Here is a 28000-nt window from a genome sequence, read left to right as displayed (position 1 = left end):
GGACTTTTATTTAAAAGTGCGCAGTGGAAAATCCAATGAAAGTTGGCCTGGAACTGCAAAATGATGGCCCAAGTGGGTACTCGAAGGTGACAAAAGGACCTCAGGTAAGGGTGGATTTTGACTGTAAGTTATCATTGAAATTAGCCAATGTGAAATAAAGTAATTGTAGGGCTTGTGTAATTGTGTAACAATTGGACACAAGTGTCAACATTGAAGTGACCTCCTTGTTTTCCAGGCTGTTATTCTGAAATCTTTTCCTCAGGAAAATAGTCCTAATTTCTGTGTACCTCATCAGCAAATCTATATCCATATAAACAACACTCATTATCATTTTCCTATGCTTTTCCTATTTTGTTTTTCTTTCAAACCATAAAAAGTCAATGGGCTTTTGCAGCTGCTGGATCAATAATGAAAAAGCCTGAACTGAAAAAAATTGGATGATCTAAGAACTCAGTTTGGCAGATAACAGAACATTCTAGAAATACAAAATGTATCTTTCATTGTATTTACATTGGGAGTTTGTTGACATTTGCAGTGAAACATTGTGCTAAATCAGGTTCCAGGATACTGAGCCCCTAAGAATCCCTTTCCATACCAGTAAGCTTTAGTATCAGGGAAAATTAAAAATAAAAGCACAGTTTAAACATTTGGCATAATTTATTTCGGGGCTGCTGCTGTGGAGTCAGCTGGTTGATTTTCACCTTGACCAGTCGTATTTTCCCGACAGCTCCTGTTTCCTACGAACTGATTATTCTGAAACTCACTACAAGAGATGCACACCGTTTTTTTTTTTTTTTTTTAATAAGCAGCATTAATATTTTTGCGGTGACCACAGCGGCTTTCTCCAGGTCCCCTGGGTTGGTATGGAGGGCTGGACCCGGGGCCGTGAGGGGGCCGTGAGGGGGCCGTGAGGGGGCCGTGAGGGGGCCGTGAGGGCAGCGCTCCGCCTGCCCCGCCTGCTCCATCCGGGTCTCTAGGCGCCGCCGTTGCTAGCGTTCAAACCCCGCGGCAGCCAATCAGCGCAGAGTTCGTCCCCCCCGCCCACTCAGCAGCCTGCGCCCGACCGCAACAAGCGCTGTGCGTCTGCCCAGGAAATATCTCACAGCCAATGGCAGCGCGTTCCGCCTGAGTGGCAGATGCAGCGACCAATCCGAAAGGGACAAGGGCGCAGTGCTGCCGAAAAGGAAGGGCAAGTGGGCGGGGCATCTCGCGGCCGTGGCGAATGAGGGGGCGGCTTACAGCGGGGCGGTGGGGCCGGCAGCCAATGGGCGGCGGTGTGAGTGCGGCGGCTCGCTTTTTGAATTGGCGGCGGCCGCTGATGGCGGATGGCGGCGGGCGGCGCCGGCGGTGAGGGGGCACCGGGGCTGGGGGTGCGGGCGGCTCTCCCGGAGCGGGGCCGGTGCGTCGGGCTCCTGTGGGAGCTCCGGCGCTGTCCTGGGGCTCCTCAGGCTGCCGGCTGTGCTCCTTGGGCAGGGCGGAGCCCCGGGCCCGGCGGCACCTGCTGGCTCGGGAGGCGGCGGCCCCTCGGCCTGGCCTGGGCCACCTCCCTGCAGAGCTCGGGAACCCTCCTGGGTGCTTCCTTGGGAGGGACATGGGAGCGTGGGAGGTGTTTACTGTCCTTTCCGTGCTTTACTAAACTTATTTTGGTTTGTGGCTGGTTTGTGTCCTTCAGGCTTTCCACAAATCATTGGGAGGTCATTTCTGAGTGTGATGCTGTGGGGTATTGGCTCTGCCAGAAGCCTGTAGTGATGGCGTTCTGACTTTTGCTCTTTATGTGAGGGAAAATTGTTGTGTTCGTGTCTGTGTGTGCTGCTTGTTCTCCTCTGCATCCTGGCACTATCAGTCTGTCAGTTTAGTGACAAATATTGCTATTATTTAAACAAGGACTATTTTTAAACACACCCAGGATGGAACCTTAGAAATAAATAAATTAGAAAAATTCATAAAGAAAATCAATGCCTAGACCAAAGTCTGGGCTTCTTCAAAATGAAGTTCTTTGTGAGTACATTTTACTTTGTATAATAATAATAACTCTACTGATGTCTCAGACTTCTAGGAAATAATCTCTAGGATTTAAGTTTAGTTGTGCCTCTAACCGGAGGGCTTGTTTTCCTCTAAATTTATATTGTAATTGTTCTTGTGGTAATTATTATTAGCGATCTGGTTTGAATCTGCCAAGATTATACTTCCCTCCACCACTGCCAAAGGAATTGGTAACTGTGTTACAGCTCCTGGTGGTGACATTGTAACTTTCTGGTCCGGGGGTTCCCCAAAGACTTTTCAGGATTGAGGTCACTCTCTCCTCTTGCTCTGAGAAAAATGAGGTGCGTGACTGAGGCATGCGTTTAAGAAACTCAGCTCCATGGACCTGCACAGCTGTGTGTGACCTGAAAACTGAAACTCAGGTGGCAAATCTGGGAGTTGAATATGCCTAGAATAATGATAGATTTGTGGTGTTGATTATTGCTCATCACTGCATTAGGAACTTGTGTATTGTGGGGATTTGAATCCCTTCCACGAGTCCCAGTCCTTTCTGTATTGCTGCTATGCCCAAGTGCCCATTGCTTTTTGCCTTCTGACTTTGCTGTGTAATGGGATGGTCATTACCCAATTTGGGAAATAGCATGTGCTGTTCTCTAGGGGTTTTACTGCCTCAAGAGTCCTCTTTCAGACAGTGCTCCAGTGCAGTATTTGTGTAGCTGCTGTTTCCACAGGGCACATGCAGTCACAGAACAATTCCAGTTCAAGTGCCACAAAGGGTTATTATTCAACAGCAGCTCAGCTGTAGCTGCTGCTCTGGGTAACTCCTGATCTCACTGTGCAAACACTGGAACCTGGGTGTGTGATGAGTCACAGGAACTCACCCTGCCTGCCTCCTGTGTGGCACAGAAGGGGCTGTGTGTTGGGTATGTGCCTGAGAACAATCCTTGTGCTGCAGGATTTGGGGAGGTGGCTCCCAGGAAATGGGAGGGTTGAGGTTCTGCCTTTGCAGTAGGTGACAAGGCTGATGGGCAGGGAGAGCACAGATCAGGGTGTTTGAGAGGAGAGGAGGCCTCTGTATCTGAGGATGAAAGGCTGCTTCTACTCTGTCATAGTTAATTCAGGACCATACAGCTGGACATGTATGTGCACATCAGCTTTGCAGGGACTCTCAAGCTTTTTAAATTTTTCTAATGTTGGAATCTATTAACTTAGAGGGTTTTTAGGAAATGGTTAAAAAAGTATAGGCTTCAGACTGAGGTTTTTTCTAATTTTTCTAATGTTGGAATCTATAAAGTTAGAGGGTTTTTAGGAAATGGTTAAAAAAGTATAGGCTTCAGGCTGAAGTTTTTGCTTTACTGAAAAGGAATTCTCAGAATTTCCATGCATTCGACACGTTTGAATTGAATTCGGAACTACAATTTCTCGAGTGGAAGAGACTCTTTCAGCTCTTACTTCAGGCATAGTAGAATTTAATTCAGTTTTCAGTGTCCCTGCACAAACAATTTTAGGAAGTACAGTCTCTTTATCACAAAGACTTTTTTCATTTCTCTTTTCTACACATTTTGTGAGAGAGAGAGCACAGATCAGGGTGTTTGAGAGGAGAGGAGGCCTCTGTATCTGAGGATGAAAGGCTGCTTCTACTCTATCATAGTTAATTCAGGACCATACAGCTGGACATGTATGTGCATATCAGCTTTGCAGAGACTCTCAAGATTTTTTAATTTTTCTAAGAGTAAATAATCCTGGCTCTACTCTCTGGGTGCTCATTTCTAACCACAGCCTCTCTAGCCAGTTCACCTGAGAAATCAGGTTTTAGGAAGATGTTATGCTTACCCTAATTCTTCTGCTGATGTTTCAAATCAACAATGCTAACTTTAGTCTCAGCTGTAGCTTATAAATAGTTTGTCACTGAAAGAAACAAATGCTTTTAGTTTCCTGCTTTGTGGTTCAGCTTTTTTAAATGAGCATTTGGGTTCTTGCTTGCCTGTGCTCAGAGCTGCAGTTCCCTCTGTGCAGATGAATTACAGAACCATTTCTGTAACAGCTTTGTTGTCAGTCTTTTCTATCAGTTGTGTTACTCTTGATGCTCTATCAGTGTGAGTGGGAGTTCAGTAAGAGCCCAAATGTTTTGTTTTCTGAAGTCACTTCTGACAGCCTTGGTCATAGGACTCATGAATGAGCTTTTTGCACCTGTAACTGAATTTCCCCCCTGCACCTTGCAGCTGGTGAAGAAAGAAACAAAGCATAATCATGGCTGACAGCAGTACTCTGGTGTCTGAAACTGGGAGGAGCCTCTTGGCTGATTCTTCTGTTCTTGAGTCAAAAATGATAGAAACCTCCAAAGAGAATGTATTCCGTGCAACTGTTCTGGATGTTGAAGGTAAGGGGGGGAGTTTGTTTTAAGACTGCTTGGTTTGTGCAATGACTGATTACTTTGTTGGTATTTAGTAGTTTTGAAAAACCAAAAGCACTTTGAGCTCCAGAATGTACATAGAGTAGGGAAAAGGGTGTTGATCTGGAATCCTTTCATTAAGAACATTTGGAGTTACAGCCCAAATTGAATGAATTTTGTGGCTGTTGTACAGAAAGCTGTCAGTTCCATTTGATCTCTCTTCTGTGGAATAAATCACTGCAGGTGACATTTTGACATCAGTGTTTGGAAACTGCAGCTGCTCTGTTATGTACAGGTGGACAGATTAATAAGGTAGAGAGGTGGAGAGATTAATAGTCTTAAGCCCAAGATTAATTCAATAACAAATCTTGAAATTAAAAAACAACCACCAATGTTTTCCTCCAAGGTAATAGCCAAAATCTGCTGGGGGTCTGTTATGTAAATGACATGGAGGCAACACTTGTTCTTCCTCCTAATATTTTGAAGGCTTATTAATGCAAGGAAAAAAACAAGGCATCTAGTTTCAGTTCTGATATTCCTGGTAACTGCACAGTTACCAAGAAAGTAATGAACCTTGTCAGCCAGGAACACAGAAACTAGAAAAGATACCAGCTGTCTATTTTCCAGCAGATCTTGGTATCTAATTCTGCTACAAGCATTAAGCCTGTAATTTTTGGGGGTTTTCATTTGCTTGGTGTTCTTTCCTCCTCCCTACCCCTTGATTTATGTTTCTGTTTTGACTGGTAATGAATTGCAGATTCTTGTTTCACTTCATACTTGAAAGTTTGGGCTCAAAGTCAATTTGGTATGCCTTAATTAAAGGCCACTCTTCTTAAAGTTACATTTATTTTCAGGATTGTTCCTGATAAGGAATCTTGAAAGGTTACTCTGCCTGTATTCTTGTGTACATTATTGCTTGATTTAGACATAACATAGATCTTTCTGCTAAAATACAAATATCCTTGCTTCTCTCTGAGCAGAAGAAATGCCTCAAATAGAAACAAGAGTGGTTTTGGTTCAGGAAGCAGGGAAACGTGAGGAGCTTCAGAAAGCCTTGGAGGTATGTGGGCCTGAGATAAAACATCACTGAAGGTTATGCCTTCAGACTTGTGGTAACCAATTTGCTTCTATACTAAAGTTCTCCTCTTCCACAGACCATTAAGATAATGGAAGTACCTGTTATAAAGATAAAGGAAAGTAGCCCTGATAAATCAGAAGAAAAACTAATAAAAAGTATTATTCATATGGTATGTCATGCAATTCAGCACATGTAATTGCATGCAGCATGTTACACTTCACTGGGACTGAAATGTGCACACACTTTAATTTGGATTAATTGGGCATAATGGTCATAATATATGCTAATGGTTCTGATGGTGTCACAGCTCATCAAATTAGCACTTCTTTTAAAATATGGAGTAACACTTGTAGCTCTTTTCTAGTGGTGTTTTCTAACAGGGGCATCACAATATCCATGGGGATAATCCAACTGCATGCTTGTGTTCAGTCACACATAAGTTTGTGCTATGAACTGGCTTTGTAATTGTCAATGGACTTCTCTTTCAATTGAAAGCTGCATTCAACCTGAAGTGCAAGAAATGCTTTTCCATTTCTTGATGTGAAAGGCATAAGAGATAAAGTTTGGAACTAGTGTTTGAAAATGGAATGGACAAATTTTTTTAACCACTTAAAAATATCAAGCAATGAACAAAACCTATTTCTGTTCTGTAGCATGGAGCTTGCTGTTGCAAACTGGATGCTACTTTTTAGTACCATCCCACAGTACCCTAAGCTGTTCTGACAGTCTGAAATTTCATTTAGCTTTTGAGCTTAGGGTACTTTTTCTATCTAGCTCCTTCCAGTGCTACATTATCAGAGTGAACTGATATATAAACTGCTTAAGCAACCAGAATTCTGATTCTTCAAAAGCAGCAATTACTTTGACACTCAGTCTTAAAGCATGCAGCAGTTCATAGCTATTCTTATGCTAAGAACAGTGCACTGCATTCAGCTTTCACAAATCCTAACTCTGTCTCTGAAATATGAATCACACATTTTCCTAATGCTCCAAAATAAACATCAGTTGAATTTTACACTTGTGCAAGTATGTTACCTGAGTAATGCTTTCCCTTTCACCCCTGTGCATCAAGGAAATTAAAATGCCCTACATAAAGACAGACACAATAGAAGAGCTTGGAGATTCTGATTCCCCTGAATTTGAGACAATCTTCGTTGTGTCAGACTTCCAAGCTCCCATCTTCAGCAACCTCTGCAAGGCAGACTGCAGAGTCATCGGGCCACCAGTCGTGCTGCACTGTGCACAGAAAGGAGAGGTGGGTGCTTCCTGCTGAAATCACATGAGTTAGCTCCCCACTGCACTGAGTTCTAAGAGTTCACAGTAAAATCTTTCTTGCTCTTCCAATCAGTTATAAACATTCCTAGCAAGAGAATTTTGAGACAAGCAAGTTTCTGGTGCTGTGTTAGAATATTGCATGTAATGAGAGTGCAGGCAGACAGGGGTAAGGGGACAAGTGTTGCTGGGCTTGCAAGGGTTCTTCAGGGGTGAAGATAGAGATGAGAATCTTGACTACATGATCAGAAGCCTGGATTTATTATTTTATTATATAAGTTACATTAAGACTATACTAAAAGGAATAGAGAGAGAAAAGAAAATGTCAAATCTAACATGTGGGAAAAGGTGAAGACATTATGTGTGATGATCATGAGAGTACTGGTGGCTTGGATAGTCTTAGGCTACACAGCAAGGCTCTTTTAAATGTTGAAATAAAAATAAATCTTAATAGCTCTTTTGATGTATAAGCTGAATCTATCCTAAGAATACAATAGGAATGAATAAACAAAGGAGCTCTCTCTGATTCTGTCCCAGAGAGCTTGGTCTTTGATTGGCCCTTAATTGTAAACATGCAACATGGGCCAATCACAGGTGCACCTGTTGCATTCCACAGCAGCAGGTAACCATTGTTTACATTCTTTCTCTGGGGCCTCAGCTTCCCAGAAGAAGGAAAAATCCTAAAGAAAGGATTTTTCACAAAAGATGTCTGTGACATCCAAGATCACCAGTTAGGATTGTGCCATTGGGAAAGGCAGCATACAAATGATTCTCCAGTAATCACTTTATATGTCCAAAGTTGTAATGTGGAGCAGATGGACCAGGGAGGAAATAAAAGGATGGAGTGCTACCTGTAGAACTTCAAGATGCTCTAGTTACTTTATCAGCAGGCCTGGAGCTAAGATATAACTGAATACACAGACCTGGACTAGTGTCTGATGCATTTTTAATACTAGAAATAACAGCAGTGTATTAAAGGTGATGTGAAAACTTTAATGGCTGCAGCATGCTGTTGACTCATGAGCTTTCCTCTTGTTTTCAGCCTTTACCTTTCTCCTGCCGTCCACTGTACTGTGCAAGTATGTTGAACTTGGTACTGTGCTTTACAGGATTCAGAAAGAAAGATGAGTTAGTAAGTAACACATTCTTCTTTGGATTGGTAAAACCATGTAAAGTATATTTTCAAGATACTCTTCTGTTCCATCACCCATAGGGTTTAACCACTCAGGCTTGTATGGGGAGAATGAATTGTTTGTTCTTTTGGGTTTTGCAAGTCCAGAGGCAGTGATATTTGAGGATGGGAACAAAACTTTGTTCAAGTCCTTTTGTCTGTCATTTTTGGTCACTTTTTGGTTGAGTGACATTAAGCTGCTCTAATACAATAGGGCTTAAGGGTCTGTAGTTTGAGGCTTCAGATAAGATGTTTACCCAGTAGTGTAAACATTTTTTTTGGTACATGTAGTAAAATAAACAAGTAAATCTCTGTAGCTCTGTTCAGAGCATTTGCAGGCATGTGATCTTGTCATGATATTGTGCTATCAGGACTTTACTCTTTGTTTGATACTCTAGCACGTGGCTTTTCCATTTCAGTAGGCAGTTGCCATCTAATTTCCCTACTGGACACCTGGGAATCAACAATATGGCTCCACATCTTCATCTGAAAAAAACCAAACCCAAACCAAAAGCCTTTGCTTGGTGTTGGGGTTAGTTAGGTTTGATCTAAATTGACTAAATCAGCAAGGAAAATGTCAAATCTAACATGTGGGAAAAGGTGAAGGCATTATGTGTGATGATCATGAGAGTACTGGTGGCTTGGATAGTCTTAGGCTACACAGCAAGGCTGTAATAAATGTTGAAATAAAAGTAAATCTTAATAGCTCTTTTGATGTATAAGCTGAATCTTCTGTCGATGTGAACAAGTTGTTTTAAGAACAGATCAGAGTATTTCTATTTCTAGGCCTTTAATGTAACCTTCTGTAACTTGCTTTGTAAACCACTTTTGTACTGAACTCGCTCTTCAAAAGATACTGAAAACTTTTCATCTTCATTTTTCAGGTTAAGCTTGTGACCTTGGTTCATCACATGGGTGGAATTATTAGAAGGGACTTTAGCTCAAAAGTTACTCATCTGGTGGCAAACTCAACACATGGAGACAAATTCAGAGTATGTAAGCTTGAGTTGGTGTTTCATAGCAATCTTTGGAATTTGGCTTTTGTAGACTGTTTGTTCTTTATACTTCAGCTCAGAAGCTGCTGCTTCTTCCTGTACTAACAGCAATAACTTGTAATAGTGAATTCATCTCAGTCTGGTGTTCAGCTTTGGCATGTTTGTGTCTCTGTGGGAGATCTAAATAACATAAATTTGAACCAGACAAGTATAGTAAATAACAAGATCCAAAATGATTAAATATTGATGGTACCAGTAGTAAAGACAATGATGAAAAAATGCCTGCTTCTGTCTATCCAAACAATAAACTCTGAGGTAACTTGTAGAAAACTTCATTCCTTAGTTGATGCATGACTTCTAAAAATTATTTAAAACTTGTTATGGGTGAGGATTCAAATATACCTTTATGCATAAATAGACATGAGTGTGCTTTTTCTTTTCTGATTCTAAAAGAGAATCACTTGGGACACTTATCTTAAGTTTAGAAGTAAATAACAGATTATAGATTTTTGTACTATTTAATATGATGTAGCAATGTCTATGCCTCTTGACTCTCCCTGGTTTGAATTCTTGGTAGGATGTTGCTTTTTTCTTTCTTTGTTTGTCTTTATAATCTTGTAGTTGGAAGAGAAGTCCTGCTTTCTGTTCAAACACTCCTTTCTGCCAACTCAAAGAAGAAAATGTAGGAAAACTGTACAATCTCTCAAGCAGTCATGGCAGTTACCTTTCAAATAGTCACTTTTTCTTTGATAAAAGCAGGATGGGGTATTTTTCTTCATACAAAGTATCAAAAGCAGAAAAAAGATCCCATATTCCGCTGGAACAGAGATTTGATTTTGTGGTTTTTTGAGTGATGAAGGATATCAGACTAACAAAATGGTGCACTTTTGAGGAAATGTCAAAATAGCTATTGATCTGATTTCCTAGTCCCTGAATTCATATGTTCTAACTCTGGGGAGCTGCAGTTGAATATGGCTTTTGAAGGAATAGATGCACTTTTTGCAGTATCTGTCTTGAAAAGTAAAAGGAAGGTTACAAATATTTCTTGATGTGGGAAAGATTTAAATGGAAATATTTGGTACAACTTATGCTTTTCCTGTTTTGTAGATTGCTGTAAGTCTTGGTATTCCTATCGTGAAAGCTGAGTGGATTTATAAGGCATGGGAGAAAAGGAATGAAATGTAGGTGTTTATTTTCCTTCAGCCTTCACTTTGCATCCTGTTCACCTGAAATGTTGTGGTCTTCTCCTTAAATATTGACATAAGCCACTTAAGTGACTTTTTTGTGCATTTTCTTTCTTTCAGTGATTTCTGTGCAGCTGATGATGATTTTAGAAACCAGTTCAAGGTTCCTCCCTTTCAGGACTGCATGCTAAGTTTCCTGGGATTCTCTGATGATGAGAAAGCTAACATGGAAGAAATGACAGAAATGCAAGGTGATTGTTTATGAAAACCTCTGGGAAGAGTGGGATGGAGTTTATGATGATAGATGCCACAGAACTGTTAAGTGAGATACTAATTTCTAACAAGAATCTTCTTTCCTGCTTATTTGCCTTTTTTTTTTTTTAATCTAGGAGGACATTATTTACCAGTTGGTGATGAAAGGTGTACACACTTGGTGGTTGAAGAAAGTACAGTAAAAGATCTTCCATTTGAACCTTTAAAAAAACTTTATGTTGTGAAGCAAGAGGTTAGTGCTGAAAATTCTTTAGAGAATGCTGCTATGTAGAACTGTGTGTTCTTCTTCTGAAAAAAATATCTTCCTTGCCTGTAGCCATGATATTTTCTGAAAAATCATTTCCTTAAGATTTTTTTCTCCTGAGAAGCTGAGAAGCTTCAAGAACAAAATGTAATCATGGTTTATCTGCTGCTGTAGAATGCAACAAGTAGATCTGTGATTGGTCTCATGTAGTTGTTTCTAATTAATGGCCAATCACAGTCCAGCTGCCCAGACTGTCTCAGTCACAAACCTTTGTTATCATTCCTTTTCTATTCTTAGCTAACCTTCTAATAAAATCCTTTCTTCTATTCTTTTAATATAATATATATCATAAAATATATATCAAGCTTTAATATAATATATATAATAAAATAATAAATCAAGCCTTCTGAAACATAAAATCAACATTCTTGTCTCTTCCCTCATCCTAAAACCCCTGAAAACACCACCACACTTGCCAACTGTGTAACTATTATTGGTTATTTTGAATATTTTTAACTTTGGGTAAATCTCTGTCATGTGTTTATAATGTGTGGGTTTTTTTTTTTTTTTTTTCTTTTCCTAGTGGTTTTGGGGAAGCATTCAAATGGATGCCAGAGCTGGAGAGTCCATGTATTTATTTGAGAAGGTATGTCGAACACTCACACAATTCACAGCATATTTTGGTGGTAAAATAGTGTGTGTGGGGCCAGAGATCAGATGTTTTAAAGCAGCATTTAAGTTCCAGGTAATCCATTATAAATTTTATACATAGAGTACTAATTTGGAATAGAAACTTTTTTTTTGCTTCCCAAAGTTTTACTTTTAGTCAAACAAAACTTGGTGGTTTTTATTTTAGAAAGGGAAACAAAAAGCTTCACCTGTTCTGCCTTGGCTTCCCTAAGAAGTTTCCTGCTGTGTTGTGTGTTGTCTCTGTGAGTCTCTGCACTGAGTTGAAGTGGACACAGAGGATAAAGCCCTGAATGAAGTTTTCTTTCCCTGCAGTCAGAGAGTCCCGATTTCAAGAAGTCGGTGTCGCTGCTGTCCCTGAGCACGCCCAACAGCAACCGCAAACGGCGCCGCTTGAAAGAGACTCTGGCCCAGCTGACCCGGGAAACAGACCTGTCCCCCTTCCCTCCTCGGAAACGCCCCTCAGCCGAACATTCCCTCTCCATTGGCTCCTTGCTGGATATTTCCAACACTCCAGAGTCAAGCACTGCCAATGGAGGTAGAGCTAAAACCTTCCATTCAGCCACACTCAGTGCTTAGCAGCTCTTGCATGCAAGTGGAAATGGTGGTGGTAGGGAAATCTTACAGGTTCTGCTACAGATTTGCAATGTAATTCCAGGCTTTTCCCTTTTCAAAGTGGGGAGGAAAAAGTTGGAGTGAAGAGTTCAGACACAAGAGGCCAAGCTGCCTCTTGTCATCACAGTAAGCGTGTTCATATCTGAAGGAATAGATGTGGAGGTGATAAATAGGGATACAGTTGAGTGTTAATCCACAGTGCTTGAAATACTCTGCTGGAAGTCTGTAGCAAATTAGCAGCATAGTCAACAGTAAATCATCTAAAATACTCTCCATAGGATACTTGGAAGAAAGAGGACGAAGATTCTTTTCTAGACGAGTTAAAGGGAAAATTCCTGCAGGGCCCACTCCAAGGTCTTTGAAATGTTCTGTTGAGGCTACACTATTTGTGCCAACAAACTGTCATGTCTAAAACTTCACAAGAATATAAATCAGCAATTGGTTTTGAGTGAATGGACAGAGTTTTAAATATCTACACGTGGTGCTTGTGAAGAGAGGAACTGCAAAATTTTGGGTTAGTTAAAAGCTGATACCACAAGTGATTTTTAACAGGTCATAGAGGAGTTATCTGGAGCTGCTACTGCTTCAAAAAGGCAAACTCAAATCACATAGGAGCTCCCAAAGAGGCACAACCTGTAAGTGATAATTCAGAAGGAATTCAGGGAAGATCAGCCTTCTTAGGTAATGCTAGTGCTCTTGTTACCCATGGTGGGGAATTTTCTTCTAATCCAACAGCAGCAGTCAGTCTCAAAACTTGCTGCTTGGAAACAACAGGTAAGGTATTTATTTCATTGTTAGCTATGGCAGTAGTGAGCTTTGATATAAAAAAAAGACATAGGTCTCTGAGATCCAAGACATGAGCAAACATTTAAAACTCATGAATTGTTCCAGGTCCACCTTTGCTTTAGCTTTAAGAGAAATTTACTTTTTTGAGCCTTTCTCCTTCCCTCTGTGGGAAGAAATGTAAGTGGTATGTGCAAGGGCTGATTTTAGTAAATGGTTTTGAGCTACACACTTAATGCAGGGATGGCAGGCAGCTGAGAGATAATTGTTTGCATGGCAAAGTGGAAGTAGAAAAGCACTTTTGTACTAGTATATAAATAAATAATGTTCAGCACCTAATCATGGCTTCCTGCTAAATAAGGAACTAATAATAGGGTCAAGTCATTGACCTGCCCATAAATGGCTTATTAGTTTCCATCTAATTTTGAGGAATAATGTATTACTGTTGTTCCATAAGTAGGCTGTAATAAAGAGCCATTTTCTTGGAAGAGCCCTGATAACTCTAGAATATAGCCTTTAAAAAAAAAATCCCATACTTATCTTCACTTAAAAATTCTGAAGTTTTTTCTTTTGTCTTTGAGGGTGATCTTTTTTTAGGGACTCTATTGTAATAAAGCTCTCTTTTCTTTTGGGGATATCTCTTCATCAGAAACACCAAAATCCTGTGCAAGACCTTCCAAAAACTCCACTCCTCTTCCTCTCAAGCAGTCTGCAAGATGGCAGGTTGCAAAAGAATTGTATCAGACAGAAAGTAACTATGTTGATATTCTGACAACAATTATTCAGGTAAGATGGCTTTAAAGCCAGTCCAGGTCAAATGTAATAAGATAGCCAATGTTTATATTGATTAATATTTTCAATCTGTGATCTGCAGGCTTTTGAGGGCTTGGGTGCATCAAAGCTTCATAGGAAAATGACAATATAAACAGTCTCATGTAATTTTACTGACATATAAAAATACTCAGGTTCAGGTTAGAAAATACAATTTCTAATCTGGGATCTGCAGGGGTATTGCAATATATATGGAAATTGGAAGTGTCAGGAAAATAAGATCTTATTGAGTAATATTTTAGATATTAGTGAATCAAGAGAGATGGCAGAGGGAAAAAAAAATCTTTTTTTTTAAGTTATCCCAAGAGGAGCAGAATAGCAAACGACTTACAGGAAGAGCTTAATTTCTTGAAAGTTTATTTCTATTGCAGCTGATTATCTCCTTAAAGAATGAGCCAAGATGTGTGTGAGTAGAAAGAGATGAGAGGGAGTTATGCTGTAGAGATGTATCAAACTAAGTGTTTGTATCTCCAAAACCCACTCTTGCTGAATGGAGACATCTCAAGATTGTGACTGCAGGAAATGATGATCCAAAAGGAAAATACTGTTGCTTTCATAGCTATTTCTAACACAATGTTGGGAGGACATTAACATTTTTTTATTAATTCATCAGTTGTTTCAAGTTCCTTTGGAGAAGGAAGGACAGCTTGGGGGACCAATCCTTGCACAGGAAGAGATCAAGACCATATTTGGCAGCATTCCAGATATTCTTGATGTGCACACTAAAATCAAGGCAAGCTGCACCTTCTCCCCTGCAGGGGAAGCTTTCATAGACACTTTGAATCTTTTCTGTGTGTTTTCAGTGTCTGTTGTGTAGGTATAAACTCTTCCTGGTGCTGATACACTCTTTCAAATAGTGGCATCTGCCTATTCCTGCAGCATTTCTCTGTTGGCTTTTAAAGCAGAGAGACTTGCAGGCTACCTGAAACGTGGTTGATTTGTTTGTACAGGTTTTGTTGTTTTTTTTTTCCAACCAGTGGGGTCCAGTCTGGTTAATCACACCAGCTATTGATGTGTGCCCACTGAGACAGAGATGAAAGCAGAGCTGTGTGTCCATGTGGCAAATTGAAGTCACTTGCAGCAGAGAGTTGCTTTGATGTAGTTGTGTTTTCCTTCATCTTTGGTGTTATAAAGATATGAGCAGTGGCAGCAACAAACCAATATTAGTGATAAATCCTTTCACTGAAGGTGAATCCTGAACCTTCAGCTGTGCCCTCCTGTCCCTCTTATTATCTGATGGTGATTGAGCTTGATCCTTATCAAGCTCATATAGGCTTAACAGGCTTGGTCTCACTTTCCTTGACACCCTGGTGTAGCAAGTAAGTGGAATCTATCCTAGTTCTATTTCAATCCTGTCTTATAGACTTAAGTCCTAGATAAGTTGTGCAGTCTTAATTAGAATTGGTTCAACTGTCTTCTGTGTATCCTTTCTCAGTATTCCTTTGGGATGTGTTGTGTATTGTGCTGGATGCAGCAGGGTCATCTTGCTGCAGAGCTGGCTAGTCCTGACATGCTGCCAAGCTGTACTTGCACTGATTTACAGCTATATATACATGTTCAGTAAGCCAGACATCTCTTGTTTTCAGCCCTCAGTAGGCTGAATGTGAAATTGTACAGCTTTTAGGATTGCCTGTTTTGTCAGCACAAAACCACACCTAATGATGTGTGTTTGGCAAAATAGTCATCCCATTTAATGGCTTTATGCACTTTATGCTCAGCTTGTTTTCTCCCCCCCATCCCTGCATGTATTCTAGGAAGATCTGGAAGATCTTATGATAAACTGGACTGAAAGCAAAAGTATTGGTGACATCATTCTCAAATATGTAAGTTCCTGTTTCTTTCTTTATGCTTACAACAATTATCTTGCCTTATGAACAATCCCCTTCTAAGATCTAACAAACACAAGCAAAGCACTGCTGAGAAAGAGCTCCAACTTGTATCATTGTCTTTTTTATTTAAACTTTTTAGTTGAGTTAAGTGATACAATCCTTGTCAAGTTTTAGTGTGTGTGTCTATTCACAGGTATGAAGGATTAAAACTATAAATAGCTACAGTTTGAGAACTGTAATTTGCAATGCTACAGACACACTTTTTACTCAGACATTAAAAGCCACTTCCCATGCCCTTAGCCATCTGCTGCCTCTGATCAATAGTAAAGAGCTAAGAAAATAACTTTTCACAAACTTATGCTCTTTCTTCAGGACTTGAAACATGTAAGTGAATAAGTAGTCCTGTGTAGAGCAGGAAGGCTAAGTCTGGGACTGCAAAGAATTTTAACATAAATAGGTGCTAGGTATCTTGTGATTATTTTGCTGATCTGATGATTTTGAGACAAATAGTGCTTGTCATTCAAAAGTTTTCAGTCTAAGGTGTTGCTTCTGGTGGTTTAAAAGGTGATTGCAGTCACTGGTGACAGTACCTGTCTGAAATTTCCAAAATTGTCACCAAAAGCCTCTTGCTAGGTGTCAACCTGCCTCCCACTTGAGCTGCTCAGCAGCTTTTAAGATTGTCATGTTTGCTTGATGCTGGTGAGAGCAGCCTGAGTTTAATCAGCAGCATCAATCTGGGGCATCTGGCATGCAAAAATGTCTTAACTTGCTCTGAGAACACGTATGGGTTTACAACACATTTTTTATTATTCTTTATTGCAATGTGCCTTTGAGCAGCTTTGTATGGCTCAGGGCATATGAACATATGTACAAGGATACATAATATGTAAAGCAGAGCCCTAACAGTTGTTTCTTTCAGTCAAAAGACTTGTTGAAAACATACCCTCCATTTGTGAATTTCTTTGAAATGAGCAAGGAGACGATTACAAGATGTGAAAAGCAGAAACCAAGGTTTCATGCCTTCCTAAAGGTAAGTGTCTGCAGAACTAACTCTATGGTAGAACATGGGGAGTGTTACCATGTTCTACTGAATGCAGTAGATGGAAGAATGTGAAATTTTGAAAGCTTGAAGAAATGCAAACACCTCTTGGTGAGACAGAAATAGGAAAGATTTGAACTTCAATCCCTCAAGCTCCTCAGAAGACCCTTTCAGAAAAAGTCTGAGTTCCTTCTCTGTTAAACAGCTTTCAAGTGGTTTGATTATATGCATTTGTTGCTGGAAAAAAGTTCCTCCCAAATACATCTCTTCTCTTTTCTGTGAAGATAACTGGAGCTGCTGCTTTGGCTGGTCCCCTCCCTGTGGACTTGTATTTCTGAAACAGCTTTTAACTTTCCTTGGGCAGCTGTGAAGCTCCAGGGAGGTAGAATTTCTCAGCATTCTTGTGACTAATGAATAGGAGCCCAACAGTGGAGATCTAACAGGAAAATGATCTTCAAAGAAAGTTATCTGAAGATGAGCCTTAAGACTCTTGATCTCTTCAGATATGTGTGTACTGTTAATAGTGCAGTGTTGCTTTAACTCCCATATCAAAACAGTCAAGTGTCAAACACTGACAGTTTCTTGTGTTTTCTGAGGAACTAGGAATTGCATCCAAGTATTGATATTTAAAAGATGGGGAACAAATAAGAGAACAGGTCATCCTCAGTCCCACTCCACATTAGCAGCTGGAACAAGAGCTGAAGGGTTGATATGGACCCTTTAAAAGTGGACATTCTGAGAATATAAATCACTGTGCTCTTTTGAATAGTGTGGTTTTTAACATGCTCTGTTAATGACTGTGGTAAACAATTCTCACACTTATATAGCAATGCTAATTTCAAGGAAGGGAATTTTTCTCTGATCTTATGTATGTGTGTAAAAAAAAAAAAGTAAACATTTTCTTTTCCCCAGATAAATCAAGCCAAACCTGAATGTGGCCGCCAAAGCCTCGCTGAGCTCCTTATCCGTCCTGTGCAAAGGCTGCCCAGTGTTGCCCTACTACTGAATGGTAACCTAGAGATAAACTAATAAAAATTATATCTGTGAAAGTGTTAAAACCACAAGATGTCTACCTTTTGTCATCATTAGAAACAGCTTTTCTCATCTAAACCAAGCCTGATTATGTGAGCTAACCATGACTCCTGGCAGTCAGTGAGACCCACTACTGAAGAAAGCATAAATTCTGTCTAAATTCCACTTGTTCATACATTTGTATGCAGGATACAGATAGAGGAACAGTTTGCACTGACAATTCTGTCTCTTCAAACAAGAACATAATTGAGATTCAAATGAAACTAACATAAACTAGAGAGCAATTCATATTGACAAGGCTCACAGTTTCATGTGTTCCACCTGGTATCAACCACTTGCTGTAATAATACTTTTGTTAATAAAGATAATAAAAAATCCACATCACCCTTTGCTTCAGGTGGAAAAAGACTTCTGTGCTTGTCTCTGCACCTCAATTTTTTTAATAGTTTAAGGGTTTGGTTTCTGTATTGTATGTGGTTTTTATTTCTTAATGAGATGTCTGGACAGCTTTGGTTCAGCCTAGTTCCCCATTTAATCAGTGCTACTTGGACTCTAGAGTAGATCTGATGTCTTCAATCAGCTTATCTTAACTCAGTTTAAGTTTGAGTTTTTCATGTTTCTTTTCAGGCACTTGTAATATGCATGGAGTTTGTATTTCTTTATTTTTTTTAATTGTAGATATTAAGAAGCATACAGCAGAAGAGAACCCAGATAAAATAACTCTAGAGAGAGCTATTGAATCATTAAAGGAGGTGATGACGTAAGTCATGTTGATTCTGTGGAACATACTGTTAAACATACTGCAGATACATCCCTCTGTTCCTCCTAAATTGTCAGTGTTATGTTGCCACAAGGAACAGTAAGTAAACATAACTGTAGGTGTTCTTCAGCCTCCTTTTGGCTGCTGTTGTCACTTTGGTATTCTGTGCCAGAGCTCTGAAGGAGTCTGTGACATTCCCCAGCACTTGTACCTGAACTTCTGCTGACCCCTTGCCTCAGCAGGAACTGTCCCCAGTCCCCTCTTCTGTTCCAACTCTTATTTTTATCTTTTCCCTCTGGAATGGAAGAACTGGGCTTTTTGTCTTTGAATCCTACTTCTATGCATATCTACTGAAAGGACAGACTTTTGGTGGGAGACTAGTTTTTCTTCTGGTGCTGTATTAGCTCTTCTTGGCACTGTTCCATGAGTTAATTAGCTGAAAGCTGAAGTTGTTTAGATTGTAAGTCTCACCTCTTTTGAAGTGTAGCGTATGTCTCCAGCAACAAGATCTCCTGCATTAATTGGGTAAATGTTTGTCCAGTTTTAACAACAACTTTTAAATTGTAATTATTCTTGGATCTGTGCCTTGGTGAGCTGCAGTCCTGATTTGGGGGAGACAAAATGCAGGCTGTAAAGAACTGAGTTGTGTCAGTCTCTGGTTCAAAATGTTGCATGGCAGAGGACGGGAATTCTATTTTTAATTGATTGGTGTGTCAAGTGCTGGTAACATGACAAGAATAGTGTTCTAGAGCTGAAGTTTCCTATGTGATTTCCTGTGGTATTTGTTCACTTCTTCAGGCCAATGTGGCAAGTGCTGCTGTGTAAATTCTATCCCTGAATGCTTAGCTTTATTATTTTTGTATGTCTAAAATGCATTGCATCCATTTACTGTTGCTTGCTATTGAAGGTTAATATAATATGCTTTCCTTAGACACATTAATGAAGACAAAAGAAAAACAGAGGCACAAAGGCAGTTCTTTGATGTTGTCTATGAAGTGGATGGATGTCCAGTAAGTAATTTCTCCAAAGCTGCAGATCTCTTACATGCCTGCAGTACTTTGTTCCCTTTGCAAAAATGTGTGAGGTTACAATGCAACAGTGCTGGTTTAAACAGATTGCCAGTGTTAAGCTGTAAGCAAGCAGTAATCCAGTCCTTGAACTAAATGCTTAATGAGCTTTTTGCTTTTGTCATTTAGGCCAATCTCCTGTCCTCCCACCGCAGCTTGGTGCAGCGTCTGGAAACTGTGGCACTTGGGGATGACATCTGTGACAGGGGAGAGCAGGTCACACTCTTTCTGTTCAATGATTGCCTAGAGGTAAGGTGATACCAGCACATCTCATGAACTGAACTGTAAAAGGCTTGACATTACACATGAATATAAATAAGTAGAATTTAAGACCTTTTGAGGCAGAATTCTAAGTCACAGATTGCTGATAGGTCAACACATGCTGATATTTCTTTTCCATTAACTACTGTATAAGCCTCTCATGGCTGAGAGGTGTTAATGTAGCCTTTTATGCCTTGCAGCCAGAGTAAAAACATAAAAGCAGATTAATATGTTCAAAAAATGTTTATCTGAATAGCACTTTGATTAGCACCAATGGATAAAGAAGTGCTGGAGTCTTTGGCTCATCAGGTTATTTTTCCTCTTTAAGTTTAGTTGTATATAATGGGAGTGAATAGTGGGCCTTGGTAGATCTGTCTGTTCTTAGGCTACCAAAAAACCAAAGTTGTAATATATCCCTTAAACTGAAAATATGTTAGGAAGAACTAGAGGGGAAGAATAATCTGACTGGGTTGTGGAGACTAATGTGGAAGAACTGAATTTATAAAGGACACTTTCATGTAAAGACTTCACTGTCTTCAGCAGTGAAGAACACTGTCTTCACAGAAGACCAACTCTAAAATAATTCAAAATTAGTGCTGTCCTAGGCAGCACTTAGAAAAGCCTGTTCTTGTGACTAGAGATGAACTCTCCCTGTTGAGTTGACTCAGTTTCATCATTTCTCAAAGGATGGAAAGGAAAATAAAACCACTTTTAATAAAGCTTCTTGGCTTGTCTCTTGGACAAGAGACAAATAAGATGCATTACTTTAGCACACAAGTACCTCACATGTTTTTATGCAGAGCCTGCTCAGTGGCTGCATGCATAAGCAACAGCAAGTGATATTTCTAGGACATAACACACCACACCTTATGTTGGTTCATGCATATAGATGTTGTCTTTTCTGTTTAAATCTAGACTACCTTGTGGTGGATTTCAAAGGGCCCTTTTTTGTTATGCAGGGTAGAATTGAGGTCTATAATGCAAAATTACTTCCTCTCTAAGTAGTTTTAAAAAATTCATTGTATTTTTCAGCTGAGTGTTTTGAGGCCAAGTAACAAACATTGTTGGGCCACTTGGGCTGTAGGCAGTGAATAGAGAGATAAGTGAATTCCTTTAAGATAATTCCTTTAAGATTTATGTGGTAGAGTAGCAAGATTTTCTGTGCCTGGTGTAAAAGGCAAAAAAGTTAAAAAATGTAGAAAGGAAAGGAAACAATGTCAAGAGCTCTTCCAACTGACCCTTTCTATTTTATTTAACCACAGATTGCGAGGAAACGACATAAAGTTATTGGAGCTTTCAAGAGTCCCCATGGCCACACAAGGCCTCCTGCATCTCTCAAGCATGTTGTTCTCATGCCTCTCTCCCAGATCAAGAAAGTCTTGGACATCAGGGAGACAGAAGGTGTGTGTGTTTTGAATACTCTGATAGCTAATTAAACTGTGTTTCAGGGTGTGAAGGAGGAAGCTCTGCTGTTGTGGGATGGAATGCTAAGGTGTATTTATTGTATGGTATGTTAGATATGTGATTTTAGTAAAAGCTTCTGTTTGAATCTCTGTAGGAGCTTGAGAATTCCTTGTACTGATGCCCTTTTGGCTTTTTGAGAATTGCTGCAGGATGCTGAATTTGGCAGAACTGATGGCATTAGCATAAGCCAACCAATTGGCAGTGTGAAATAAACAGAGTTAAACACTTGACAGCTCTGGATTTACAAAATAAAAACCAAACCTCAAACTTCAGCCCAGAGCATTAGGCTGGCCAGAGAAAAGTGCTGTTGGTGTGAAACCAAATTTTTTTCTAACTGGTGATGGTGATAATGCTCAGGAGAAGCTGTGCTTGGCATCTTAAAAGATGACTTAATTTCTGTCTTCTTTGCCGTACTGCTCCAGCATTGATAGTGACTTACAAAGACTCTAGTCACACCAGTTTCCAGATTTCTATCCTGGCAAGATCTGGTGTTTCACTGTGAGGATATGCACATCATGTGTTCTACTTTATGTACTCTGAAGCACCTGAACATAGAAACCAAATTAAGAAGAGAAATGGCAAAGAGGGTGGGTGAGGCTGATTGCTCTGCAGATTATTTGGTTGTTCAGCTATTGCCTGAACAGCTGATTGCAGCCTCTTGATGATGGCTGTGGACACAACTCTGCTCTTGCGAGTGACACAAGAGCTAGTGTGTAAATAAAGACAAAATCATCACACCAACTCATGTTGTCTCTAGTTCCCTCTGAATTAAATGAAAAAATATTATTCATTTTATTAACTCCATGCTTTTTCTTTTTTTAAACAAAATGTAGATTGCCAGAAAGCTTTTGCCTTAGTGGTGAGGCCACCTACAGAACTCAACAACAAGCTGCTCAGTTTCCAGATGACAACTGAAGACCCTTGCAAGGAGGACTGGCTGAAGATGCTGTGTCGGCACGTGGCCAACACGATTTGCAAAGCAGATGCAGTAAGTACTCTGGAACCAGGCTGCTGACTGAGACTTCTCCCTCTTTTTGGCTTTAAGCATTTAAAGTGAAAGAAGTTAATAGTGGACATGCCTGAGGTAAAGTAGAGCAGAAAACATTTGTGCTGACATGCCTGCAAGTGAGTGTTAAAAGGTAGAAAAGGAAACAGGCTGGAAGTTAGTTTGTGCAGAAGCTAAGCAGTGCTTAAAAATCAAAAATTATTTGTAATTAATTTGTGAGGGTGAAAAAGGTATGATTCAACTCTGCACTGCAGTTCTAACAAGAATTGTATTTAGCTTGCTTCTTTCACAGCTATCTTTGAATTTACAATCCCAGTGTTGTTGATCATTTGTGTTGGATTAACTCTGTTAGAGTTCTTTGCTCTACACCTTATCTCCACTATAATGCAAGAGACATGAAGCATCTTCCTCCCAGAGACAGAAATCTACAACCTTAAAACAAGGAAATAAAAAAACAGTGAAATAAAGGAGGCACTGGCCTTGTCTCACTTCTAGAAATTCAGTGTGTGGGCTTTCTATAGGCAGAAAACCACTAATCTGAGGAGTAGATCCTCTCCAATTACAGCAAGAGGCTTTCAGCTGATCTTTTAATTATGTAAAAGTCTATGCATATCACTCATCTCAATTTGCTGAAAATACGTGCAATACATACAGCTGAAGCTCCCAGAAATGCTTCATGTTCTGCATGTTTGGTTGTGATTTTTAAAGGCATGCTTGTTACAGGAGAGGTAATTAAGTCATGAAAACAGCATCTTAGTTTTATTTTTGTGTGTCTTGGGGTCTAGGGACTTAGGAATAAGAGAGTTGGGCTTTGTGGTTTCCCTTCCAGGTATTGAGTATGAAAAGTGCTGATGTGCAAGTGTTAATTTTCTTTAGTCTGTGTGTTGCCTATCTTCAATATTTTGTGTAACATATAACTTGGATTTTTAACAGGAATTACACCTTTGTGTAATAAATGTGTAGTTCCCTCTTGCCCCAAGACACTCAATCACATACTGACAAATTGTAACCTACTTTGCTGAATCCCATTAGTTATAATTTCTGTACCAACTATATAATACTTCTTTCTTGCTTATTTAAATGTCAAATTGAGCTTCAGTTTAAGCACTTTTGCCTGGTTTTATACTTCTAGAGCATCGTGTGAATGGAGATAACATTGACTTTGCCACCTGGTGGCAGCAAAGGCTTTGGCTACTCTTCCTTAGGCCCTAGGAATGGCAATAAAGCTGCTGACTGGGGTCCTTCTATTTTTTTTTTTTTAAGTGTAAAATGTGTTTTCTCAAAATGCAGACAACAAACAGCAAGAATCATCCCAGCAACTTCCCACTTCCATGTGTGCCCCCTCTGCCCCCCAGGCTTTGTAAGTAGGTAGGCAGAGATTGCTTTGCAATGCTGGAGTTTAAGAATGAGGCATGAAAAAACCCCAAAAACTCGTGGCTATTCTGCAATATGTATTGCACTGAAGCTGAAAGGATTTAGTCTTAATGTTTGACAGCTGCAGCTCTCAAGATTTCACTTCAGAAATGTGCTAGATGTGTCAGTGGAATAAAGCAATGTTTATCTTGGAAACTCCCTGGGGATGCCTCAGAACTACTGCCTTTAATTTGGTCAGCCCTGGACTTGAAACTGAATCAGACAAACTGAATGTGAAACTACTGATGAAGTGGTTTCACAAACTGATTGCACCAGCTGTTGATCTAACAGAATGGCTTGAAAACAAATAGCTGCTGGACTGTATAAAGAGTTAAATATGGAATATGCCTATTAAACCCTCTAAATCTGACCTAATGCACTAGAAAACTATATTTTTGCAAATGCTCATATTTGACCATTATTAAGACTATTTTTGTCTACAGGAAAATCTCATTTATGTTGCTGATCCTGATTCAGTTGAAGTAAATACTAAAGATATGGACAGTACTTTAAGCAGAGCATCCAGAGCAATAAAGAAAACATCAAAAAAGGTAAGATGGTGCTTTTTATCCAGAGAATTGTGCTGGGATTTCTCTTTCAGGTGGTTTGTAGTATTTACAGTAGTGACAGGAAAAACTTAATCTGAACTAAAACTCTTAAATATAATCTCCTTAAAGAAAGAAGGTGAGGGGTGTTTAAGGTTTTGAAATATCTGTATATATAGTCTTAAGTATTACAGTCATAAGTATTATGTAGTCATTTTTCAGTCTGCTATGGAACTTAGGCTGTTTAATACTTTGAGTCTTTTAAATATAATGCAAATTTGAGAAGCAACTTAAAAAAGGAGGGGAGGCCTGACTCTGCAGGGCTGAGGGATGTAAGGAAGCCTTGGTGACCAAACCTTGCTTTGACTCCTCCCTGAATCTCTGCCCTCCTCTCTCCCTCCTGTGTTGTCCTCATATTTGGACAGAATGAGAAGAGCAAGATGATGGGAAGCCCTTAGAAGTCAGATCACTTTAGATGTGGGTGTTTGGCTGGTTGTGATCCAACCACCAACACTTGATACACATCCCAGAGACTTTCAGAATGGCAGCCTGTATAATAGCAGTGATTACAGCCTGGTTTTAGTCAGTGTTTAACCACTTGCCAACCTCCTCAGGTCACAAGAGCCTTTTCGTTCTCCAAAACGCCCAAGCGAGCGCTGCGCAGGGCTCTGATGTCCCACAGCGCCACGGAAGGGCGGAGCCCCAGCTCCAGCGAGAGTTACATCGGCAGCCGCCTGACCAGCACCTCCTCCCTGGCGGTGAGTGAGCTGTGCCCCCGGGGAAGGCACCACCTCAGCATCACACTCCTTTGGTGGCTGCTGCCGCTCTCACTTTAGCGATTCCAACACCCACAGTGGGGAACAAATATTTTCAACTGCTTTCATAGGGATATTCTTTTCAAGAGCTGTTTAATGAGAAGCCTTGCTTCCTGAAAATGCAGAAAAATCTTGATGCACTAGAAACTGGGGGTTGCCTTACACATTTAAGTTGAAAAACCTCACCAGTCTTTTTTGCCCAGAATGGAATATGTTTCCTCTTTTGAGAGAGTGAGAAAGTTTCAACACAAGTCTTGTATTGGTTCATGCTTTTGGTTTTGAACACTAAGTAGGAATGTGGTGCACAACCCTGAATAGTGTGGTGACTGTTTCAGTCAAAGTAGTGAGATGACAGACATCCTGTGAAACAAACTGGGAAGGAAGGGTAGAGAAACATAGATGCTGCAGCCTGCAAGTTTGTAAACAGCAAGGGAATTATCTCCTCGTAAATGTTTAAGAAAACTTGGTAAAATAAAATATTGTTCTACATATTGCAACTCCTCTGCTATGCCCTGGCTGCCTGTTACAGCTTTCTCCTGCTGCATTAGGCCAAACTCAATTTCTTAATACAGTCTAGTAAAGCAGACTAGATTTGGAGGAATCTGTTTATCATCTTTGCTTTTTATTATAGTGCTTGAGTAAATTGGATGAGTAAACACCTACTGTCTAGTCTGTAGTATGTGGGACAGAAGGCCAAAAAAAGGGAATCCTTTTCATCTTTCTATTACTGCCTGATGTGTCAGTACTTCAATATTGAGGTAATTCAGTATGTTTGAGTGGCCATTAAATTGTACAACATAAAGATAGAGCCCTGATCTCCCACATGAGAAAATATGAAGCAGTAAGGGAGGAAGTATCACAGCACACTCTCTTGCTTTAGAGGAAATAAAAAAAAATCATCTACCAATGGGGCTATAGCCTAGTTTCCTGTAGAGAGACTTTCTTCCTTCTCTTATGATTATGGCAACAATTGTGTTTGCTTTCTAATTGTCTTCATTTTGATACAGCACTGTATCTCATTTCTCATGAACTTACAAGTTATGTACTTTTCATTTTGTGCATATCTACCCCAGACAAAAATACTTGTTTTCCACAAAATCTTAGAAACTTGCAAAATCATGTTCCTATTTCAGATTCTTCCCAGACCTCTTGCACCTGTGGTAATAAGCTGCAGCTTGGCAGCAGATGATGTGTTGTGATTTTTTAACCAACGCCACACACCACTGAACTTGCATAAAGCCTTTTTGGTTCAATTATATGGTTGAGGGGAAAAGAGGTTTGGATTCCAGCCCCTCAAGTTGGAATACCAGTGCAATTGTTGATAGGAAACTAAAACTGCAGGAAACCTGTCTGAGTCCATTAAGAGTCAAAGCTGTTATTCAGACATATGGTTTTATTTAAATTAAATCTTAGCCTACACTTATGTAGGAATTTTCTAGTGCAGAAAAAAACCATAGAGTAAAAATATCAATAAATCTTGGATACTTGAGGGTTTTTTTCTTGTTTGAACTAACTCTTAAATCCCTCCTAATTGTAGATTGCTCGTTCCTCTTCCACGTGCAGCCTAAGTGGATCTGCCAAGTGTGCTGTTAATGTCCATCGCTCCAGTTCTGTTGATTGGAGCTCTCAAAGCTCCAAGCCTCGACCTGTGCTGTGTCCTGGCTCTCCAAATACTCATCTTCCAAATGCTCTAGAAGCAAAAGCTTCTTCCAACTTGGAAAGCTTAAATGGTCATGCCTTGGACAGACCATGTGCTTTCCCTGTTGTTTCTACCACCTGTGCTGATGCTGGAGGTGATAACCAGCGTGGTGCTGGGAAATTCTGTGCATCACATCCTGACTGAAGTGAGCAAGGAATCCTGAGTGCTGTAAGCTAAGAGAGCATGGCACAGCTCTAATGCACAGAGGGCTTCAAGTGGTGTTGGGTTCTTCTTAACATCCTCTAATGCACAGGGTTGTTCTTTAACATCCTCTAATGCACAGCACTCACATGTGGTTCTGGTTCTGGGTGCAAACTTATTTTTTCACAAACTTTTAAATGTGTTTTTCTTTTAGTTGATTTACAGTTGAATTCCTCACTGTTTCAGGCCGTGTAAATCACTGGCCAGAGTTCTGAGAGCTTTAATAACTTGGTTGCAAGGAAGTCTTGAGCAGCTCATTTTACCTGTGGTTTTAGTTTTTTATTCTCTATCTGTAAATAAAAAAAACCCTGGTATAAAATACTCAAGCCTAATAAGAGCTGCTCTATAGAGAGGAATTTAGGGTTAAATTTTCAGATATTGCCAATGACTTCAAATGGAGGACATGCCATAAACAAGCATAGGGCTTGTTCACAGTAAAGTGTGTATTCCCTTTCTTGCCCAAAATATGTTTAAAAGATTCTTGGAGCATGCAGGTGCACATGCTGCCCAACTACCGTGACCTGTTGATGTGCTGAGAAGCTTGGCTGGCTGTTTAAGAGCAACAGAGGATTGCTTGTGCAAGTATCTTGAGGTCTAATGTGAAAAGAATATAAAATCTCAGCTAATCCAAAGAGGTTTACTTTTAGTGCTACATATTGATGTGTTGGTTTCACAGTAATTAAGTCTCAGAAGCAGCTTATTCTCCAAGCATCAGAAAAGTCAGCTTCTTGCCTAGTGTGTGCCCATCCAGGCACAGCTGAAGCAAGCTCTGACAAATCACTGGGATGTCTGTTGCCTCCTGCAGCCAAGGAGACATGTGTTCAGCATCTCATTTGGGGCTCAGAGCTGATGATTATACAGAAAGTTGCAGGATTGGAGGGGGAGCTCTGTTTCTCTAAGAGATTATCATAGTGTATCTTGCCTTCATTTTGGAGGGAGATTACTGCAAAAAGTGATGCAAGATGTATACTAATACTTGTTAACAGCCACTCTTCAAAAACACGTTCTTGCATTCCAAATCTCTCAAGACTGGTAATAAGGAAAAAAAAATTATTTTCTGCAGTTTTTAAAATGTGTTAAGTTCAAACTCTAGAAATGCTGAATCAGTAATTTCAAAAGCTGCCAATCTTTGACATCTGCACTCACACATTCCTTGTATGAGATGTGAAGGTTGAGAAATGACTGCTGCACTATTGAGATTCATATATGATCAATAACATTTTTTTTTTTTGTCCAACAGGGTGTTCATTCTCCTTCCTTGGTCAGCCTTCCCTCGATCTTTGAAAAGAGGAGTCACACATTAAGCCGATCCACAACCCACCTGGTGTGAGGCAGGTGGGGCAGGCTCTGCTCTGTGGCAG

At 40.0% G+C, this 28000-nt stretch overlaps 1 protein-coding gene across 1 annotated transcript; it reads left to right on the top strand.

Moving 5' to 3' along the window:
• The first annotated feature begins 30 nt into the window (after positions 1-30).
• On the top strand, positions 31-28000 carry ECT2 (epithelial cell transforming 2). Its single transcript, XM_054282455.1, has 25 exons — positions 31-104; positions 4206-4363; positions 5356-5435; positions 5530-5622; positions 6526-6708; positions 7768-7857; positions 8781-8888; positions 9999-10072; positions 10196-10326; positions 10465-10580; positions 11176-11238; positions 11595-11817; positions 13327-13463; positions 14122-14241; positions 15263-15331; positions 16257-16367; positions 17289-17385; positions 18087-18168; positions 19100-19178; positions 19365-19484; positions 20759-20897; positions 21794-21948; positions 23823-23930; positions 24539-24682; positions 27880-28000. Exons 2-25 carry the CDS (start codon positions 4234-4236, stop codon positions 27967-27969), a joined length of 2742 nt encoding a protein of 913 aa, XP_054138430.1. The 5' UTR covers positions 31-104; positions 4206-4233; the 3' UTR covers positions 27970-28000.

The sequence above is a fragment of the Melozone crissalis genome, unplaced genomic scaffold, assembly GCF_028551555.1.
Source record: "Melozone crissalis strain CALT ecotype California unplaced genomic scaffold, PUWL_Pcris_2 ptg000034l_1, whole genome shotgun sequence".
Taxonomy (NCBI): domain Eukaryota; kingdom Metazoa; phylum Chordata; class Aves; order Passeriformes; family Passerellidae; genus Melozone; species Melozone crissalis.
The sequence above is the reverse complement of the archived record's forward strand: the minus strand, read 5'-3'. Positions and strand labels throughout refer to the sequence as shown.

Excerpts from the sequence above, each read along its gene's own strand:
- ECT2 (XM_054282455.1), top strand. The coding sequence starts at position 4,234 with ATGGCTGACAGCAGTACTCTGGTGTCTGAAACTGGGAGGAGCCTCTTG. Across the intron at positions 10,327-10,464 it reads AGAAATGACAGAAATGCAAG|GAGGACATTATTTACCAGTT; the intron begins GTGATTGTTTAT and ends TTTTTAATCTAG. Across the intron at positions 19,485-20,758 it reads TGTTCAATGATTGCCTAGAG|ATTGCGAGGAAACGACATAA; the intron begins GTAAGGTGATAC and ends ATTTAACCACAG.